This window comes from Ylistrum balloti, unplaced genomic scaffold (assembly GCF_031769215.1).
Source record: "Ylistrum balloti isolate Yb309-2 unplaced genomic scaffold, AGI_CSIRO_Ybal_v1 Utg371274, whole genome shotgun sequence".
NCBI classification, from domain to species: domain Eukaryota; kingdom Metazoa; phylum Mollusca; class Bivalvia; order Pectinida; family Pectinidae; genus Ylistrum; species Ylistrum balloti.
This window is the reverse complement of record NW_026782685.1, coordinates 39,187-62,636: the sequence shown is the minus strand read 5'-3', so window position 1 is coordinate 62,636 and position 23,450 is coordinate 39,187. Positions and strand designations below refer to the sequence as shown.

Below are 23,450 nucleotides of genomic sequence, written 5' to 3'. Positions count from 1 at the left end.
ACTTACTTACAAAACCTTTACGAGTATGGATTTCATAGTACTAAAGGTATGGTATTCTGTATAATTAAAGACCTATATGCTATCTATGAAGGATTCTACGATAAACGACTTTGAGATTGCACTGTAGTATCATATACTTTTATATTATAATTCTGGTTGAAATACCGATCACCTTTTTACTAATTATGGAGGAAATAATTGAAACGCACGATGAAATCTATATTACAACACATGATGGTGACAGACATTAATCTTCCCCACAAACCTCATATAGCTGACTGATTATCCACGTCAACACATTTCTCGATCTCAATCCGATGAAGTGGGAAGCATTAAAACATTTAATTATAAGAATGAGAGATAATAAGGAGAGTTACAACTTTGTAATGTGACCCCCTTTTGATATCACGATCTTTAGATTATGGGAGTGTCCTACATATATTCATCGTTAATAGCATACACGATAAAGTTTGATATAACGTGGTGATTAACTGGTGAGTATGAACTTCATGTTTAGTTTTACCCATCTCCTCACAGCTATTTCCTTCATGTTTTAATTTCACCCATCTCTACACAGATATTTCCTTCATAGTTTAGTTTCACCTATCTCTACACAGATATTTCCTTCATGTTTTAGTTTCACTCATCTCTACACATATATTTCCTTCATAGTTTAGTTTCACTCATTTCTACACAGATATTTCCTTCATGTTTTAGTTTCACTCATCTCTACACAGATATTTTCTTCATGTTTTATTATACTGAGTCCTTTGGAATACTAATAAATATCGAACTGAATAAAAGTAGTCTTCAACTTACAGTCAATGCACACCATGATTATACTTATGAAGATACATATCGGGACTATTACATACGTTGTAATGTGAAAGTAAGTATCACCTCAGACTCCTCTGTTTACATTAATTACATATCCCTATATTAGAAGTGACGAGCCTGGGGAGTCGTGGACTAATTTCTTAGGCAAAACAATGTTGTAATATTGATAGAACTGCAATGTATAATCAATGAAACAAGAACTGAAAACAGAAGAGAAAATCACAATGGAGACTTCAATAACAAGACCTGGGAGGATGAATGTTACATTATAAATATATGTAAATATAGTGATATCCAGGTAATGTCATGATTTTAAGATTGAAGTCATACTTTGATTTAAAATCAGTATATATTCAATTTATAAAATTGTACATCGTCGGTGAAATGAAAAGTGAAATTGAAGGACATGAACGTCTTTCATACGATAGACCATTTAGTATGATAAGTTAACCTTACATATCCTTGTATGTAGGATAGTAAACTGTATTCAGCATACACAAGCATGAAATTCTCGACCCTTATTTAGAGCTAATTTGAGAGTAGTATTCTATTTCCTTTGTCGTCATTTTCTTGATAGGCGTGGAGAAATATAGGAAAACTATATTTTCATCTCATTTTATTGCTGTCAGCAGAAGTATATATTAGTATTTTATGATCGGAAGGATATAAAAAAGAAAATTTAATAATATCAGTAAGACAGAAATCAAATCAATGAAACTATTATGAAGACGATATTCTCATTTTGATACGAATCATTCTTTTTTCAGCCATAAACGGCGACATTTACTGCTGTTTAATCTGTCGGCAAATGAGTCCGATGTTATCATAGAAAAGTACATACATGATTAAACAGTGTACATGATATTATTAGAAACACAGACTCGGATTAGGAATTGGGAACTGTTTATATATGTCTAAATATATTTTGAAGGTAAAGAGGATTATTTTCGTTCAAGTTCAAATGACATATATTTCAGACACGTGTCGTATTTTCAAGTTTATCAGTCTGCTCCAAGTTTAACGAGGATCATTCGAATCCAGTTGAAGACATTTGAATCACGTTACAAAGTCTATTTAAGTAAAGAAAAAAAACAGTATCTAAATATTGTATTTTAAAAGTATCACATTTCATAGCGACGTGCACTGAGTTTGTTATGTCAAGCAATTCTAAAGGACAGAGAATTAACAGATTCTAGTACTGAGCCATGTGCTCAAGACATCTCATGTGATCTGCCAAAGCCAAAGACCATATAAGGCAAATGATTTATTTGTTATTCTGTACTGAATAAATTGTTTCATTGTTTAGATGTGTGAACGACATTTGTCGTGACTTTAATTTAGTGGGCATGCCAAATAACAATTTCCATGCAATTAACTCATTTAAGATAATACATTCTGAAAGAAATTAACAAATACCTGTTCCACTTTGTCATTAAGCAAGAGAAGAATGCCTTCCCGCTGTCTTGTTGAAAATTTCAGATACAGGCTGTCCACTCGGGAATTGGGGCGTAACACAGATATAGGAAACATTACATATCCATCTCCATCAAATACCATTGACGGTGCAGTAGATGACGCACTATTGAAATAAAAAGAAACCAATACAAGTGTGTTCAGTTTAGGGTTATTGATGCAAGACAGCTACCTATCACTTGCAAGGGATGCTGAAGAACAACTTCTATCATTCCCTTAAAAGTGGCATTTACATTAGAAAAAAAAGCACTTTCGAAATTCAAAGTAAAATCCCAACCTGTCTTCTTTATCGAATCTTTATCGGTGACTAATATAAAAAAAGCACTGACATTACAACGAAAGAACGTCGGTTTCAATATTTTTTTTTCTATTCGAGGAGTGTGAGTTTATAATTTAAACATTTCAGAATATTTGGAGAGAGAGTGTGTTCGTGAGTTAACCAGATTTGTCAAGACAGTTTATAACTAGCATTTAACATGGAGAAATAATTAAATATACAAATAATATTAACGTTTTTCATTTATTCTAGTGATTATGTAAGGAAAACAATTCTATATTGTCTATCATAGGTATACCATCCGGAGGTACAAGTCTTCGCAGGTTGTTCTATAGATCCAGCATGTGCCAATCCCACAGCTTGCCCGTTGATTATCACACGTCCTATACAGCCTAACGTATCAGTATTCCCCTGAGAAAGAGAGAAAAATCTAACAAACAAGGATAACATAACATCACCATAGACATGCATAGCTAAAACATTAACAAGGACAAAAAAATTACCCCAAGCGAATTAGCAATATACCAGAAATCAACAACAATAATTGTAATTTTCTTATTTACTTTAACTATCATTTTAGTGCATACGGAAATATTCAATCTCCGTCCATATCAATCAAAAATATGTTTCAGTATGCAAAGTAACTAGGTACATCTCAGTAACCATTCATTTACACCGCATTTGTTAAAGAGTTTAAATTCCTAAATCAATACGCGCATGGTTTTTTATGTTCATAAAGGAACAAATCTACGGTTACATATATAAAAATTAAAAGTCAAACACACCTTTCTCAAATGCTGTATTTTGGGGTCTTTTTTTTAGTTTTTTTTTGTTTTTGTTTTTTGTTTTGTTAGATTTTTATTGCATATCACGTCAAACTAATCTTTATCAATGACAAGCCATACTTTAATAAAGATAACAAATCTAATTAGTTAATGATAAACCAAGAAAACAGTAACACCTTTACAAAGCTATTAAGTATCAATAGCAGTGGTGGACATTACACTCATGGAAAAATACCACGTGAACGTTACATTACTGGAAAATTTGGAAAAATACAAAGAAAATACCAACAGTTTTGTACTCGTAATTCAAACTCAACTAGTGCAAATATGAACAAAAGTAATATTTACACCGATAACTACACCGGAAACTGTACTTAATGAATGCTACACACCAAGCACTACTTTTTTTCTTCCCACAAAGATTTCATTGATAATACAACATTGGGTATTAGGCAACAGGCTAAAACCTACATAAACTTTCTCCCTCTCGCACTACAATTTTCTCCGAAGATTTAAAAATATATTTGCTATAATGAATCAGACAACGTCTAATAAAACTTTAAATCCTATTCAAAGACTTCACGTTTATAACATTACTGTATTCATAACAATAACTAATTTTTTTTATTTACGACAGGTTTTTGCAACCAACTTTAAGAAAGTTGAATTATCAAATTATCGAACAAACTTAACAAATTTAACAGTGGACAGAATATGGATGACACTGAAACTAAATCAAAAGAAATGTTGGTTAGTAATGTATGCCATATTGAATAATCAAGTATATTGGATCTCTCACCAGACCGGGAGGATTGGAACTTCCAAGTTGGATCGATGTCGGAGCTCTTTGCAACACTTGCATATTGGGGAAAGCAGCTGTCTCCAGGATAGGTTCGGTATCATTGACCAGTCGCGTGGTTCGCATCGCTACAGTGTGGCCAGATCTGATACAAAATTAAGGACAACTTATCCAATCACAGGCTGATTCTTCTACTATGCTGGAGTACCGTATACGTGGAAACATTCATAACAACATGACAACAAAACTTTTAAAGTATACAGTATAGTTGACAGTGAAACTTAAACAAAGACCCAAGATATACAACCGCCGGCAACAGCGACCAAAACGTCCGACGTTAAAATATATGAACCACGTTAAAAAAGACGACATTTATTTATATAAATTATGTGTAATACACCGTCCAGAACAAACAGAAACAAAATAAACCTTTACAACAAGTAATTAAGAACTTTTCAGGATTACAAACAGAGAGGAAATATGGAAATAAAGATATGGATGGAATACTAAACGATACACAGGTCAATACCAAGAGCAGATATCGTAAAGAAAAATATCATCAGACACCAAACAGTAGCAAGAAAACAACACAATCAACAACGGAAAACGCGCAACTCAAGTCTAAACATAATTCACAGCTGAATTGAGAAGACAATAAAATACAACACAAAAAATCGCTACAGAAAAGAGACGATTAACTTGACATGAAAATAAGAAATTGGACAATCAACCCCGCAGAATCATTAGAAAAAGGTCAACAAAAAATTAAGGACGCGGACAGGCACCAGAAGGACAGCAACTTAAACTATGCAATCAGCAAAACGAGAAGAGATACAAGGCTATTAGTCAAGGAGAAATATAAGAGGAATGGGGAAATGACATAAACGAGGAAACGTGTTTGAAACGATTAGGAATAGAGGAGAATGGAAGAACTCCTTTCGTCATTGCCCAAACCACACCCCATCCCAACAGCACCCCTGGATCGCACTACATCAAACCACACGATGCCCACGCATTACCCACTAACGCTCGTCCCATAGGTTCACATTAATTGTACAAAAACGAAGAAATATCAAGAATATGAATATGTTTTCGAACTGGTAACAAGTTAATAATGTATCATTTTTTCTGAATTTTACTTTTTAGGAATATATTTACATACCTAGTGACATGTAAATTGTACCACTGCGACATCTCAATGATGACGGATGATTGTAGAGTACCGTAAAGTTCCCCATCAGCACCCGTGATAGACACAGTTGGAATGTTTTCCACAAGTTCTATATCATAGGCAACCTTTGTGTGGAAACAACACATTAATTCTATATTTTCTGACAACAATAAAATCTGAACAACAGAGAAAATTATCTGAATTAATTGATCTAGAGATCTGTAGAGTTTAGAGATATTAAAAGAGAAAAGCTTGAATTCTTCTGCTTTCCTTGGCATAGAATACCACAGATTACTGACGGTAGATGATATCAATTCAAGATAAACTCATTCATCACTGTAGTCACAATGTAACTATTGTTATAACCACACTAGCATATCCTATACCCAATTAATCAGGTTGATTTGTCTTCGATCCCATACCCAATTAATCAGGTTGATTTGTCTTCGATCCCATACCCAGTTAATCAGGTTGATTTGTCTTCGATGGAAGGATTTCACTAGTTTTATTTCACACAACATGAGCGTTTACCTTTGAATGAGTTTTGCTAACCCTAACAAAAATAACTAATCAATATTTTAATACAAAAACTATACAATTTCTCTCGTTGTATGTACAAGGAAAATTATGTTTCATCATTGATTGAAACCAGGCTGTGTTCAACTCATTTTACAGTTTTCATGATCCACTGGTAGGGTAGTAGGTTAGTGTGAAAACAACATCCTACTTACTGTTCCATTACCATGGAAACTTGCTACCGTCATCCCCGACCTTTCAGGCTTAATGCACACCTCGAGTGACGTCATGGGTGACACAATTTCACTTGTTGATGGCACGTCGGCATTATATTCTCTCCCTTCCACCATTGCTATGGATACCTGATATAATATGACGGAAGCATACAGTAATAGGGTAGATTATGTATATTTTATATCTGTTCGACTACGAATTTAGAATTTCGTTAATATCCTACACATTCCTATTAAAGCGAAAACGCTTGTTTTAGACTCGGCGTTCAACATCCGCCGGAAGCGATAACACAAGCACCGTCCACTCCCTTCGCCATGCTGAAAGGATGGAAGTGCAACTAAAAATGTGAATAACTTTAAATAGGTCGTTGCTCCAAAGGTGCCTTCGTTAACATATTGCTGTACACTGTGTATATTATCAATTGTATTTTTATTATATACTAACATACTTGAGGAATATACCTTCTATTTATGGGTCTATTAATAGCGAGAATAAGGCCGAGTTTATTGTACGTCAATTAAGCTACATTTAGTAAGACCTAAGATATCATCAATGTAGATTAATTACCACGTTTCAGGACCAACATTATACAGAAGGATTGTTGATGTACGACGCACGTAATTCGATATAAATACTTTTTATACAACAAATAGTGTTCATTCAAATTCCGCCCAAAATGTGAGCTTTGACCCCATCGATAAAACTCATTACAACAACCAATTACTTAAATCGTTCTTTAACATTCCACGTAAGAGTTTGTCAGACTGACTGAGATTTAATCACTATACAATGTTACATTCCACGTAAAAGTTTGTCAGACTGAGATTTATTCACTATACAATGTTACATTCCACGTAAGAGTTTGTCAGACGGGGATTTATTCACTAGACAATGTTACATTCCACGTAAAAGTTTGTCAGACTGACTGAGATTTAATCACTATACAATGTTACATTCCACGTAAGAGTTTGTCAGACTGACTGAGATTTAATCACTATACAATGTTACATTCCACGTAAAAGTTTATCAGACTGGGATTTATTCACTATACAATGTTACATTCCACGTAAAAGTTTGTCAGACTGACTGAGATTTAATCACTATACAATGTTACATTCCACGTAAAAGTTTGTCAGACTGACTGAGATTTATTCACTATACAATGTTACATTCCACGTAAAAGTTTATCAGACTGGGATTTATTCACTATACAATGTTACATTCCACGTAAAAGTTTGTCAGACTGACTGAGATTTAATCACTATACAATGTTACATTCCACGTAAAAGTTTATCAGACTGGGATTTATTCACTATACAATGTTACATTCCACGTAAAAGTTTGTCAGACTGACTGAGATTTAATCACTATACAATGTTACATTCCACGTAAAAGTTTATCAGACTGGGATTTAATCACTATACAATGTTACATTCCACGTAAAAGTTTATCAGACTGGGATTTATTCACTATACAATGTTACATTCCACGTAAAAATTTGTCAGACTGACTGAGATTTAATCACTATACAATGTTACATTCCACGTAAAAAGTTTGTCAGACTGAGATTTATTCACTATACAATGTTACATTCCACGTAAGAGTTTGTCAGACTGAGATTTATTCACTATACAATGTTACATTCCACGTAAAAGTTTGTCAGACTGACTGAGATTTAATCACTATACAATGTTACATTCCACGTAAAAGTTTGCCAGACTGACTGAGATTTAATCACTATACAATGTTACATTCCACGTAAGAGTTTGCCAGACTGACTGAGATTTAATCACTATACAATGTTACATTCCACGTAAGAGTTTGTCAGACGGGGATTTAATCACTATACAATGTTACATTCCACGTAAAAGTTTGTCAGACTGACTGAGATTTAATCACTATACAATGTTACATTCCACGTAAGAGTTTGTCAGACGGGGATTTAATCACTATACAATGTTACATTCCACGTAAGAGTTTGTCAGACTGACTGAGATTTAATCACTATACAATGTTACATTCCACGTAAGAGTTTGTCAGACTGACTGAGATTTAATCACTATACAATGTTACATTCCACGTAAAAGTTTGTCAGACTGACTGAGATTTAATCACTATACAATGTTACATTCCACGTAAGAGTTTGTCAGACTGACTGAGATTTAATCACTATACAATGTTACATTCCACGTAAAAATTGTCAGACTGACTGAGATTTAATCACTATACAATGTTACATTCCACGTAAGAGTTTGTCAGACTGATTGAGATTTAATCACTATACAATGTTACATTCCACGTAAGAGTTTGTCAGACTGACTGAGATTTAATCACTATACAATGTTACATTCCACGTAAGAGTTTGTCAGACTGACTGAGATTTAATCACTATACAATGTTACATTCCACGTAAGAGTTTGTCAGACTGACTGAGATTTAATCACTATACAATGTTACATTCCACGTAAAAGTTTGTCAGACTGACTGAGATTTAATCACTATACAATGTTACATTCCACGTAAGAGTTTGTCAGACGGGGATTTAATCACTATACAATGTTACATTCCACGTAAGAGTTTGTCAGACTGACTGAGATTTAATCACTATACAATGTTACATTCCACGTAAGAGTTTGTCAGACTGACTGAGATTTAATCACTATACAATGTTACATTCCACGTAAGAGTTTGTCAGACTGACTGAGATTTAATCACTATACAATGTTACATTCCACGTAAAAGTTTGTCAGACTGACTGAGATTTAATCAATTCAATTCAATGTTAAAGTTCAACATTATGAGTTGTGAACTTGAAAACTAGTTATGGAAAACGGTGTATAAAATAAGACCAAAATAACGAATTGAAATTAGACGAAGGCTTTCCAAAATATCAAGGTAGTTGTTGACGTCACAGACACACTTTATTGATCTACGTTACATTTTCTAATGAAATCGAGGCTCAACCACGTGTATGACGAATGCTCAAATATTCATTTAACCATTCTAAGGAAATATGTTTATGATTTTGTGGCAAAGGAGGGGACATGGACACTCTCAATATATTGAATTTCCACTGGAAAACATTAAATTGATATTTCGGCATTTACTTTATAGATAAGATGTAAAATGCGCACAATTATTCACACACTTGTTGCAATACAACCATCGATAGACTTGTGTAACAAACGAGCAAAAATACCACTATATATTACTATTGACTGAATTGTGAAGCTCTATCTGTATCTTTTACATGGAAGATGATATTCAGCTTTTCGGTCATGAGATATCCACTGCATAACATTATACAATAATCCATAGGGAGAGTATGGATTAAGGTCAGACAGTCGCTACTACCATATAGTGGGCTTCGTCGCCCCCATCTTACATGTCTCCTACATAAAATATACACATTTTTTTTTATAAATTATTTCTGTCTCGAGTTTGTCAATCGTTTGTCTATCTCACTAAACTGAATGTTACGAAATGAATTCTTATACGTTCAATATCCGATCTTGAATTATTTATACTTGTTTCAAATCAAAGATGATTTAGGGCATGTGAAACAGCAAACTGAAAAAAATAACGATGAACGTGTTAGAGGTGACCGAACGACCTAAATTAACAAAAGGTCAGCCGGTCATTTTGTGACATGTAAATAAGCAATTTATCTGATAATTTTCAAGGACGTTGTTGTGCGATATGTTGCAAATACGTCACGGATTAATGTGTAATATATCTCAGGAATCGTGAAATACGTCACGGAATAATGTGTAATATATCTCAGGAATCGTGAAATACGTCACGGATTAATGTGTAATATATCTCAGGAATCGTGAAATACGTCACGGATTAATGTGTAATATATCTCAGGAATCGTGAAATATGTCACGGAATAATGTGTAATATATCTCAAGAAATTAGAACTACGTCACGGAACGATGTGAGCTACATGAAAGGAATAATGACCTACGTAATGGAATAATGCATATTTTATAACAAATCTTATGAAACATGTCACAGATTATTGTGAACTATGTGACAGGAACTTTCACCTTAAAATTATTGGATATTAAGTATAATATGCAATATTCAAATTTTTAGAACCTACGGGAAGCGCTGAGAAGATAGCTCGAGCTCTGTCTATCTTTTTCCTGAGTTCTGTTATGTTGTTACGAAGGTTGGTGGCCTCCCTCTGTACGGTCAAACAAGGCTGAACATCTGGACGGCCAGTGATTTCCTTGATCTGTTGCATATTTGATCGGACAGTGTCAGCTAAAACAAGTACATGTTGATATACTGAACAACTGTTCAACAACATTAAAATTGCACCAGACACATAAGCGAATTACATCTTTGATACACGTTTAGAGGTAGATACAATTGTGCCAAACAATGAATTAAACTGCATCATAACGATGTTTTGTCCTTGTAATACACATTACTGATGCTAGGGGTCTAAATTTTGAAGCTTATGACGCTATTGAGGAAAACCCAAAGTAATGAAGAAAGAAAGACAAAAGCCTCAAGCCGATAAAATCATAAATAACAGTTTCTGAAGTAAAAGCAAGCTTTAAAATGAATTTTGAAATGTATTGTAACATTCAGAAAATAGAGGTAGAAGAAATTTAGTTTCATAATTATGATGATTATGATCCATACATTGCATTCTTTTCACTGCATGTGGCAATTGATGCTGATGGTACGTCCAAACATGGAAACAAGCGAGAAAGATGGGTACATATAGATATAGAGACACATTAACTAAACCTTTAACAAGTAGATCCGTCATCATTTCCACGTGTCGACGTGATGGTGACGTTTCCTGGCCATTTAGACTAGATTCTGCCTTCTTCACTTGTGATATTGCTATTTTCTTTGCCTTTTCGATCCTGTTCCGGATACTTATATCATGCTGATTAATCTTTGCGTTTAATTTGACTATCTTGTCATGTGTAGATTCAATGTTGGGCTCGGCGTCCATCCAAATGGCTTCCACTTCGGTGACATTGTTTACAAAATCTCTCATGATGGCTACGTTTTCTTTCACAGTGCCCCATCTCTCCAGGATCACTAGGATAAAGATGATTTATTATCATTGATAGCCATCATCATCATCATCATCATCATCATCATCATTATCATCATTATCATCACCAGCATCATTATCATCTTCATTATCATCACCAGCATCATCATTATCACCATCATTATCATCATAATCATCATCACCATTATTACCATCATCATCACCATGCTATCATAATTATCATCACCATCATTATAATAATCATCAGCACAATCATCATCATCATGGTCACCATAAGCATCATCAAATAATTTGAAGCAGTTGCAATATAAAGAAAAAAAGTAATCTTTATGGAATATCTGTAAGCAAATAAGTGAGAAATATTTTTTTTCATCTATACAAGTTGACAACTAATGAAAGGTAACAACTGTTATCATTGTTTTACTAACAATCATGTCTGCGGTTGATTGGAATAGACCTTGCTATCAGATCGTCAGATTTCTCTCGTTCCTCCTCTGCTCTCTTCTGCAATTTGTTTCCTGTAAAAGATATCTTTAATTAAAAATATTCTCATGCACATACGTGAACGTTTTCACTGATATTGGTACATCAGAGTGTGACAATATGTACCCGGTTACGAAGAGAAATCCATTAGCAAATAACACAGCGACAAGAATACTAGTTATCATTTAAAGTTTCGCTTCACATAACGTGGGGCAGAACACGTGAATTACATTCCCATGCGAATGTAGTGCCTGTGGTAATAAATTTCACTTTTGTCACATGCCTTTTTCCGTCATGATTGATTTACAATCTCTCAGTAAAATTCATAAAGTACAATACAGAATATATTACTTCACAGGACCTAGGAAGGATTCAGAAAGATTTTAACAATTAAAATATCATTCAAAATTAAGCAATGTCGTGAAGCAAGCAATTGTTTAATAGTTTGACATCAATCAGTGTTAAACTGATTTATGTACCATGATCATTTCTATAAACAGTAGGATAACCAGCTCAATACAGGCTAACAGCAGAGTGAAAACTTGTCTTCCTAATATTTGATACCACATCTATTTAAATAATTTAAAAACTCAAATTAGAATAATAGTATAATAATAATTAATCAGACTGACAGCAAGCAGCAACAGAAAATTGGATATTACAATACATTTCCGGTCAAAATTTCTTAAAGTTTTCTCACATCTGATAGTCCATATTTATGTCACATGTACACACCGATGCAACTAGTCTAAACTTACTAAATGAATTCTCGTAAGCTCCGACATTAGGGTCATCACCTCCCCAAAGCCAGCCGCCCCATCCACCATCCGAATCCTCGTTCTCTTTACTTTCCTCGATTGTGAAGTCGGATTCCTCCTTTCCACTGCCAATTTCAATGGTTGCGCCTATCTCTGTCGTAGTGACTGCTTCCGTAGTTGTAGTTGGGGCAGCCGTTGTGGGTTTACTCTCAAGAGTTGTTGGGATGCTTGTAGTGGTGGTTGTGTGAGGAGAACTGGTAGTAACAGGACTTTTGCTTTGAAGTACGGTTGTTGACAATTTATCTGTAGTTGGATAAAACATTTCATCTCCACTGAAGATGATATCTTCATCGTCAGACGATACAGTAACTGTTTTTGTTGTTGTTGACAGTGATACGGGATATCGAGGTTTTTTTGATAGGGTAGTTGTCGATGGAACTGGTGTTGTGGTGGTAGTGGTCGATGGAACTGGTGTTGTGGTGGTAGTTGTCGATGGAACTGGTGTTGTGGTGGTAGTGGTCGATGGAACTGGTGTTGTGGTGGTAGTGGTCGATGGAACTGGTGTTGTGGTAGTAGTTGTCGATGGAACTGGTGTTGTGGTGGTAGTTGTCGATGGAACTGGTGTTGTGGTGGTAGTTGTCGATGGAACTGGTGTTGTGGTGGTAGTGGTTGATGTGGTTGTTGTGGATGTTTTTAAATGACGCGTTGTTCTTGGTTGCGGAGTTGAGGTAACTGTTGTGGTTGGACTCGGAGTTGTTGGAAGTGGTGTGGTTGGTTTAGGTTTTGGTGTTGACGTCAATGTTGTGGTTGGACTCGGAGTTGTCGGAAGTGGTGTTGTTGTTTTAGGTTTTGGTGTTGACTTCACTGTTGTAGTTAGACTTGGAGTTGTAGGACGTGGCGTGGTTGTTTTGGGTTTGGGTGTTGAAGATTTCGTTGTTGATGGGCGCGGAGTTGTAGGACGTGATGTGGTTGTTTTAGGTTTTGGTGTTGGCGTCACTGTTGTGGTTGGACTCGGAGTTGTCGGAAGTAGTGTGGTTGTTTTAGCTTTTGGTGTTGAAGATTTCGTTGTTGATGGGCGCGGAGTTGTAGGACGTAGTGTCGTAGTTTTAGGTTTTGGTGTTGAATGCACTTTTGTTGATGGTCGCGGAGTTGTAGATTTGTAATGAGGTACCAATGTGGAAGAAGGGCTCGGTCTTGGAGTTGTAACACGCGCGGTTATTAAATCATCCTCACCACTTCCTAATATGGTGATATATTGCTCACAATCGATGACCATATCATCATCATCGCCTCCACCAGATCCAGTGACTAAGTCTTCACATCGCTCGCGGAGTATAGTCTCGTCTGCCAGTAAGACACGTAACTGGTCCATTGTCTTGTCGAGATTCTGAAGGCAACAATCAGATGACAATATAAATTTACCTCGGGAAATTGTCGATATAACAGATTAATATAATCGTTTAATTAACCTCATTTGAAACACACATGTGGGCTTGGTCATTACTTACTTTCAGGGGTGATTTGAGGAGGTGATACCTTTAACCATTTTTAGAAATCCTCGATAACAATGCAAAGTATTGCGTATTACTACAGCGTTTCAAAACACATACCACGATAGTACCGGCCAGTCTGCCAACAATTGCAAACAACTGCAAACGCACATTACTTCCAGTTTCCTTTCGTTCCTCTATAAATCTCTTTGCTTTCTGCAATATTGGAATGATGGTCCTGTAAATGAAATCATACCTTGTGATTAATTTAACATTGTTATTGTGTGTTTTTATTTTACTGTACATTTGTAGGAGGTTCATTAAAATGCATTTAATTATGAAAACCTTTATACTCCAAAAATCATTTGTAACTCAAAGATGATTTTGACGCATTCTGTTCATTCCTGACCTTGCCATGGACTCGACAGTACGTCCTAATTGTCTGGCTTTTTGATAGCTTTTCAATGCCACTTGGTCTATATCATCCATATTGGTAATTGGCGCTGTTGTTTGGTAAACGATTTCGGTATGAGGTAGACGTCTCTCCAAATAGGCATTTCGTAATGCAATGTTTCTCTATAAAAAAAAACAGGAGTATCTCCATAATATCTATGTGTCCGTAAGTGAAGTACACTGAATGATATCATTGATGGTTGTACATAATATAAAACATAATTCATTGTAAAGCTATCTAATATTAAAATGTCCACGTTAATTTTGAGAATATAACCTTTAACTTTAATACTATCACGTGATCTTCCCAAAGATCAATATCAAGGACGATTTCGAAACCGGAACCGAATGCCTAAAGTGTTTGTGCCATGTCTTATGATAAAGGTTGTTTGCTTTCCAGCGATGTCATCTTGTGAAGTTTTAAGATGACATTACAATGACTATAGCTTGGTCCTAGGATTGTACAGATGTGAGATATATGTGCTTAAGAAGGATGAAATTGCCTCATCAGAAATTCCATATACAAGTCTGGATAGGTATGTATCTTAAAACATTTTACCGCCATTATAAAAGCTATCAAGTTAGAGGATAAACATCTGCAGTCATAATTGTTTGTGCTATTGTGATAAATATTTCGAATTTTGGATTTTTCAGTTGTCTAATGTGTTGTTTTCAATGTCCAAAATAGCAAAAAATATTACTTTGAGGAGAATTGATCAGTAAGTCGTTATATAAAGAATATATCTAGTACGATTGTACTCCAAATAGAGGTTTTAATGAAAGTCAAACATTCACCCGCAATTTTCCCAAAATAAATAATATTTCGGCAGAACAGCAAATGTACAAATACGGACAGACACCAAAACACATAAAGGATGAAGATCGAATGAAGAAAGAAAGGTTTTTACTGAAATCGCTTTTGTCGCCATGTTAATGTAAATTACAAACGAGACTTCATGATTCGACGCTCTATAAAAACAGAAACAATATACACTGACTGAGAGAGAGAAAATTGATCCAATGCAGGTTTTCGAAGAAATGAAACAAACACATTTTTACGCAGCATAACATATATCCATGATGTAAACAAATACTTCCAGACATACCTGTACATCTCGTTGGACAGCTCTGATTTCCTTATTCGCGGTAAATGAGAAGTTTCGTGCGTCCATATATTGGTCCGTTACAGTGTTCAGGTACCGCTGTATCGTGGAAGAATTAATATTATCTATAGGTGTTGTAATAGTGATATAAAGGGTGGATATATTTAGACATAATCTGAAGTATTAGCAAAAAATAAGTAGTACGTAATAGGTTATAAATATCTATATCTCATACTTACAAATATCTAGCTGGTGTTTCTGTTTGATACTCTGATATATACAGTCGGTATAACGATACACATGTGCTCTGATAGCTGTTTACAATCAAATTAAATCTATGTTTTGTTTCAGTATTAGTTTATTTATACTCACTTAAGTTACGGAAATCAAATAAACAAATAACTGTATGGAACATGTATAGAATTGTCATGCAGATCCACCAGCCTACCAAAATAAAGAAAGACATTCTTTGTTGCTTTTAAAGAATATAAAATGACATACACATTTGAGCCAAGCACGCACCTGTTTAAAACAGTTTATTTAAAGTGATGCTTTAGAATGATACCTGGTACGTGTGTATGCGTTGTCGGACATCACCCCGGATTTGTCCGTATAATCTGGTTTCTATTTTACGTCTAAAACGAGCAATATCCACAAAGAGCGCCCTTGCATCTCTGCTATTATATCTTTGGACTATTGAGCTGTATTTCTGTTCCTGCTCCATACACCGACTGAAACATATAGCAAATATATTTTTAAGTATTAAAAGTACTTATGAGAAATTAATGAATGAAAGTAACGTGGACATTTACTCAATCTGTTACAATTTACTACAAAAATATAATCTATAACTTTCATTTAAACGTCAGCACCACGAGGTCGGTCAATTGAGAATTGTATACATAAAGGACTCACTTACTTCCTACTTGCGTGCAGTATTTCAGATCAAAGGAAAAGCAGTTGATTAGATGTTAACGGTTGTCGAGAATCCGTTCATAAGTCATACACTAAAACCCTAATTAAACACTAAAATCCGAAACTAAATTCTTTTGACTACCTTCATCAGTTCAAAATTTTAAAAATCAATGTCCTGTCAAAATTATGCCTGATTTTATATATGTACTATAATTCCAGCATGTTTGTCGTGACCTGCATGCCACGTTTTACTTCATTCTGATAGCAGTAAGGTTCAAGATATACCTATAGACTTGACTAATCAGACAGTGAAAATTACAAAATCCAACACGTTTTGTGTTAGTGTACCTCCGCATATAAAATCTTACTTTTCTTTCGACCGTTTTTTTTATTTTCCCAGTCGCCTCTTACGTCTCTTAATTGAGTAAATATGTTCTATTCAAAATATATCTTAAGACCTTAAACGAATCATGTTCAAACAAAAAAAAATTTTTTAGTAAAATCCCATGTAAGTCAATATGATGAAATATTGGAATGTGCGATACTCTGATATTTAGAATGTTACCAGTTTGATGTGATAAGAAATATTTAAGGACCAACTATAATAGTTTGCGTTTAATCAGCGGTTTTCTAGCTGTTTCAAATCAAATTCTCTTCTGAAATTTTCGAACAATGACGAAAAACAAATCTATTAGCGTTATTTCTCAAACGTTACCTTTTTATTCTTTCTAGGACCATATGCATGGTCCTTGCACGGTTCTGCCTTTGGTCCGCGAGAACTACTTCATAGCTGAAGTCTTTGAATTGCATATCTGGTAGTAAGCTCATTGATACTGGTGCTACTCGTCTCTCGTACGCCCTCAGGTGCACAAAACGCACGAGCTGCGTGACATCAAGTAGTGCGTCTGTGTTGTAGTAAATAAATAAATAAATTACGGAAAACAAATGGTTTGTTATTGGCAGTACCTAAGATAAAAAGAATAAACTTTGAATAACTGTCGTGTTTCTGAGTCATCCGGTAACCTTACGAAATTTCCATTGCTAAGAACGGAGGAAGGGACATAACTCTCACAGACTGGTGCGATTACAAAACTTAAATCTTTAGCGACCTATGAATGTGTTAGCTTCGTTGAAAAAATCTTTATCAATACAACTGACCATTAAAATCCATTGTCATTTTGTGACGTTTATAGAAATATCTTAATAACGAATGTGATTTGGATGATAAATGAATTAATAAATTATATGATATATCTTAGAATATATAAGATTATTCATGGAGTGTATGATTAGTGCTCGTAAAATTTTATCTCCATTACATTCAAATCTTAAGCTTACTTTCAACATCAATCAAATATTCTTTATTCTTTCATATCTTTAAATATTTTCAGGTATCTGTCTAGTGTAAGTAAGTCATATACTATGGCTGATGTTATCCGGACCGTGAATGTAAATATATACAGGCTTGGCTGGAACGCTTTAAGCAAAATAATGAAACCTTATGTTTATACTCAACATTCGAATATAAGTGTGGATACATTGAACCTTTTATCAGATAGCTTCGTCCAGGGGAATTTGTATTAACATTTATTTACCGTAAGCGCGATTATTTTCATCATGGATGACTTTCAACTGTGTTTTCACCTCCGTGATGTCATGTCGTGCATCGGTGTTGATATTTGCGAAACGTTCGCCGACCTGATAAAATAAGTTAAAAAATATATATATCCTGTTTCATTCAATGTTTTAACCATGTCACTGTGAAGGATCCCTTTAGTGCCTTCAATATTGTACGATTTTTATATCCTGTTTAATGCAATATTTTAACCATGATTCTGCAAAGGATCCCTTTAGTGTCTTCCATATCATACGATTTTTACATCCTGTTTCATACGACATTAAGTATCGCTATCAATCCCAAGGACCTTAATGGCTATTTGAATACACAAAACAAAAATACATCGGATGTGTAGTATCACAACAGTAGTAGTAACTATTTTGCGATGATAAAGACCGTTCGGAATATCTCGGTAGCTAAATCCCGCCGATGGAACTTGAGAGGACGTTCACAATGTAAACAATATTACAGACAAAACACGATCCATGGCTGTGTAAAGGCGTTTCATTGCCGACTCGTCTAGTTGTTCAACCAAATTCTTATCCATGTTTTTAATTACTAACTTTCAATGTTACAGTTTTATTGTGATAATGCTTAAACGCGAGCGATAGAATTAAGGGAATGTAAATTTTGGAGACAGCAAAAGAACGTATGACGAATAGTGAACACCGCGTCATACCGCATAGTCTCTGATTATAGGGGGTTTCGTGGGTTTTTTTTCGCAACCAAAACGTGCCTACAGGAATTTCATTGTACACTACAAGTATACTGAAGCGTTTTTAGTGTAAATCATTTCAAGAATAGATACAAGGAAGGTGAAATCGCGAGTTCGATCGAATAACTTGATTGACAAAACTTGCGAGGGGTGTGGTGATGAAACCTTACTAACTGGGCCCTCTTTTCGCTGTCTTGTTTTTGTTTTCATATGAGACAGACTTTATCCGAATGATCAAAAGATGAAAAAGAGACCTCGCAAAGTCCTTTAGTTATATTGATGATGTCAAGTCTTTACATAGGAAGAGATTAGGAAACAAATACACAACAGACCCTTTTACATAAGCTGCTGACTGTGCATCGAAAACCGACAAAATTCAATCATGCATGTCAATATATCCTTGCTGTTGTTGCTGTGTAGATTGTAATTCAAGCAGTCCATATTACCTGAACCTGTTTTTTTTTCTTGAAGTAAAGTTTATCAGATGGTGGAAGGTGGTATAAAATTTCCAAAATTTAGATGGATTTGAGAACCTTTGATTTCTGCAACCACTTTTCGTTCATACAATGTAGTGAATAATACCGTACCTTTTCTACTTTCTTCTGCATAATTTCAAGCATATTGGACATGGTGTGTTTCAGGTTATGTATAGCCACGCTAAGTTTGGGCCGCATTCTTTGTTCCTATTAATATAAATACAACATTTATTACATCGTAAATGAAATCTCGGTGATCCCGATACAGTGACTATAGTTTATTTCTTTCATCTTCCCTACCGTAATACAAAACTGAGGTTTAATCTATATCGTCAAGGGATTATTTAGGTAACATTTCTCTATTTTTTAACACTGTTGATGTAGGTTTGGTTTTAAACCATTAACTGCTAATATTGCCTTCCAAAATTATCTTACCAATCTGGAGACAGAAGCAGGTGCCCTTTGTCCGTATCCATAGCGACGCCTATATTCACGACGCCGACTGTACCTGAAAGGAGGGTGACGTTGCATTTTATTTTCGTCTGTTCTTGGACTCTTGCTATTGTGCTGATAATCGGTCCCATGGTTTTGTTTTGATGTTCGACTGGGGGTCTTTGGATGCGACGATAATTTTGATTTGTGGTGAGGAGAATTTTTTTCTTTTGCCAACTGAAGGGTCGCAGATGATTCTATTTGGTGGAATGCGGAGAGATGTTTTTGGTCTGACCTCCTGTGTTGTGTCTGACGATCCTTTCCACTAGTTTTTGGGAGTTTAGGTGTTCTGTCAGTTCGGTCATGATGACCGGGGTGATGTGCAGGTGACTGGTGCCGATGGTTAAGATGAGGATTTTGTCTGTGTCGGATACTTCGGTGTCGTGAGTTTCGGGTAAATCCGCTGTTCTGATGTCTTTTCTGATCAACATGTTCACTGTCACATTCTGAAATGAAAATACAGCAACTGAAATAGTTTGAATAAAATATCTTAGTAAATGACCTATTGCAATGTTTTACAGGAAAGTACTCTACACGTATCGATGTAGACTAGCTGATAGCTAGCTTAGAACTCCAACCAAATGAAAATATAAAGTTAACCGAACCCGAGAAATGCTTTTGCTGATTTTGTTTTTGTTTTGCTCTATCTACTCTATTTATTTTGTAAACAATGGCGAAAAGAGGTTCGGACAATGATTCTATCGGAAAGAACTTTTCCTTATGAGAGATAAAATCTTTCAATATTCGAAAACCCAAATGGTTTCGTGCAATATTTTCGCAAATGCAGGCCAGTTAACCAGTTCTTGCGTTTATTTAACCCCAGATAAACATTGGTTCCTTATTTAAAATTAATATAAAGTGTAAAATGACAATACCATATATGCAATACTTACATTTGAACATTATTTTGTATAACTACCTGTACGGAAGGATCGGTCAATTGAAATAGTGATCTATTAAAGTAACCTGGTAAAAGACATTGGCTCCGCATTTAGTCACTATGTAGATCACTGCAGTCTTACAGCTTATTTAACATTAAGAATACATAGTTGTCGGCCAAAAAGTATAATATTATAGTTACATAGCTATTGATTGATATATAGCACATAACACTAGTTAGTGGCCAAATGGGAGGTAGAGGTTGAGTATTTTGGTTATATATCAATGATTAAAAATTGAACATTATGTCTACATATTCACTGTTAATAACAAAAAATACGTACGTGTTCATAAGGAAGCATAGCATTGAGTTTATGATCATCAGGGATTTCAGAAAAAAAAACACATTTTCCATATTAAACCATAAAGGCAACTGTTAAAATCAATATATAGATATTAAGTGTAGTAACATTATGTTATCATCATTCCATTGATAAGTTGTTAGATATTGTCGACTTTTAAACGCTGTCAGGCCACATTATGGTAACTGTTACTTGTTGAAGGTGTACTGCGCTGTACACAGAACTTAATGCTATCGAATTACCTGACCCATTCAGGTATCCAAAACATACGACACAACAAAACATTTAAATAACCCGTTCCTGTGAATGACTAACTTTAAAAATGTGAATGGACGGAATTTAATTCAACTCATTTAAAATGTGCGGACAGTTCAAATGGGTATCTACTGTAGTAGTATGTCTTCTGGTGTTAAGTTCTGGTAACAATTATATGAGTTATAATACATCCAGTTAAGATCATGCCCACACCTCTAAGCCTACTTTTTGACCTTTTTGCTGATCGCTTGCACTATTCTCAAGGTATACCTTACATAAATCCGCCCGGCTATAAAACACCCACGCTTTACTATACCACATACAACATAGGCCTTGAATAGGTGATGACAGTGTTACTTGCAGACATATCATACTTAGATAAGCTAGAATGTGAATCATTAACGAAGCTGGATACGACATAAAAAAAATCCTGTTAATGGCGTCATGATAAGTTTGTTTACAGTTTATTAACATAACAATAGATGTGACCTTTGACCCCAGATAACACCATTGACTGGAAACGGCGATATTTTTCATCGGGTGATTTTAGAGGTGTGTTATTTCTCAACCAATCAGATTTGGCAATGGGTATGTCGTGATCGTATCAGGTGAGGTGATTATGACCCAAAAACGCATGTTTATTGCAGCGTGTCTTATGTGCACCATGAAGATATATAAACTTGTTTAGAGAATAGATACATGATATTCCTCCACCATTGTTACACACCTAAATGCCGTATTTCTATGGAAGGGAACTTCAGATTGTTTTAGATCCAGATAGTATCAAACAAAGCTACTTTATTTGAAATGTTTTCGGATTTGGATTTTTTTTATAACTACAATGGTGATAATGCTTGTAATGAATTGTGTTGTAACATGCTATGTATCTATATCGCGAACTCACTGTCATCTTTAATGAAGGTAATACAAATCGAATTCATTTGGATTTCTGTAAGCTAAGTCCCATACTTCTATTGAATATTGTTGTTGGTAACTTATAATTTCATAACGTACAAGGGTTTATTTCAATTACATTTTTAAAAATTCAAGAAAATACCAAGATGGCAATATGATCATAATGTAAACTCGAATTCCATAAACTAGGGGGAAATATGAACAAAAGAAAGATTCACACGTAGACTCCTGAAAATGTGCAAGGAGAATGAGACCCTGTGTTCTGGAAGAGTAAGTGTATTCTGCTTCATCAACGACACCAGCCATGACAAAACATGTATATGATATCTGCGAATAATAGACACAAAATCAAAAGTATGCAACAAAGCGTCAATAGCGAAATAGTGAAACACCTCTACCAGGGCATGCACAAACATCAACAGAACCAAGTACCACAGCATCAACAGAACCCAGTACCACAGCATCAACAGAACCAAGTACAACAGCATCAACAAAACCAAGTACCACAGCATTAACAGAACCAAGTACCACAGCATCAACAGAACCAAATACCACAGCATTAACAGAACCCAGTACCACAGCATCAACAAAACCCAGTACCACAGCATCAACAAAACCCAGTACCACAGCATCAACAAAACACAGTACCACAGCATCGACAGAACCAAGTACCACAGCATCGACAGAACCCAGTACCACAGCATTAACAGAACCAAGTACCACAGCATCAACAAAACCCAGTACCACAGCATCAACAAAACCCAGTACCACAGCATCAACAAAACACAGTACCACAGCATCGACAGAACCAAGTACCACAGCATCGACAGAACCCAGTACCACAGCATTAACAGAACCAAGTACCACAGCATCAACAAAACCCAGTACCACAGCATCAACAAAACCCAGTACCACAGCATCAACAGAACCCAGTACCACAGCATCAACAAAACCCAGTACCACAGCATCAACAAAACCCAGTACCACAGCATTAACAGAACCCAGTACCACAGTATCAACAGAACCCAGTACCACAACATCAAAAGAACCCAGTACCACAGCATCAACAGAACCCAGTACCATAGCATTAACAGAACCCAGTACCACAGCATCAACAGAACCCAGTACCACAACATCAAAAGAACCCAGTACCACAGCATCAACAGAACCCAGTACCATAGCATTAACAGAACCCAGTACAACAGCATCAACAGAACCCAGTACCACAACATCAAAAGAACCCAGTACCACAGCATCAACAGAACCCAGTACCACAGCATCAACAAAACCCAGTACCACAGCATCAACAAAACCCATTAACACAGCATCAACAAAACCCAGTACCACAGCATCAACAAAACACAGTACCACAGCATCAACAAAACCCAGAACTACAG

The 23,450-nt window shown here is 35.3% G+C and overlaps 1 protein-coding gene across 1 annotated transcript in view; it reads right to left on the bottom strand.

Annotated features, from left to right (window-relative positions):
* LOC132561742 (uncharacterized) overlaps nucleotides 1-23,232 on the bottom strand; it is a 35,166-nt gene extending 11,934 nt beyond the window's left edge. The window contains exons 1-18 of the mRNA XM_060226443.1: nucleotides 22,959-23,232; nucleotides 19,586-20,088; nucleotides 19,262-19,357; nucleotides 17,937-18,039; nucleotides 17,057-17,246; nucleotides 15,992-16,157; nucleotides 15,430-15,525; nucleotides 14,280-14,446; nucleotides 13,991-14,108; nucleotides 12,381-13,767; nucleotides 11,568-11,657; nucleotides 10,860-11,162; nucleotides 10,201-10,364; nucleotides 6,074-6,220; nucleotides 5,334-5,467; nucleotides 4,172-4,316; nucleotides 2,886-2,998; nucleotides 2,254-2,416 (exon numbers count right to left, since the gene is read on the bottom strand). Of these exons, the coding sequence (XP_060082426.1) occupies nucleotides 2,254-2,416; nucleotides 2,886-2,998; nucleotides 4,172-4,316; nucleotides 5,334-5,467; nucleotides 6,074-6,220; nucleotides 10,201-10,364; nucleotides 10,860-11,162; nucleotides 11,568-11,657; nucleotides 12,381-13,767; nucleotides 13,991-14,108; nucleotides 14,280-14,446; nucleotides 15,430-15,525; nucleotides 15,992-16,157; nucleotides 17,057-17,246; nucleotides 17,937-18,039; nucleotides 19,262-19,357; nucleotides 19,586-20,088; nucleotides 22,959-23,232 (4,359 nt within the window). The remainder of the gene's footprint in view (nucleotides 1-2,253; nucleotides 2,417-2,885; nucleotides 2,999-4,171; nucleotides 4,317-5,333; nucleotides 5,468-6,073; nucleotides 6,221-10,200; nucleotides 10,365-10,859; nucleotides 11,163-11,567; nucleotides 11,658-12,380; nucleotides 13,768-13,990; nucleotides 14,109-14,279; nucleotides 14,447-15,429; nucleotides 15,526-15,991; nucleotides 16,158-17,056; nucleotides 17,247-17,936; nucleotides 18,040-19,261; nucleotides 19,358-19,585; nucleotides 20,089-22,958) is intronic.
* Nucleotides 23,233-23,450: the final 218 nt, after the last annotated feature.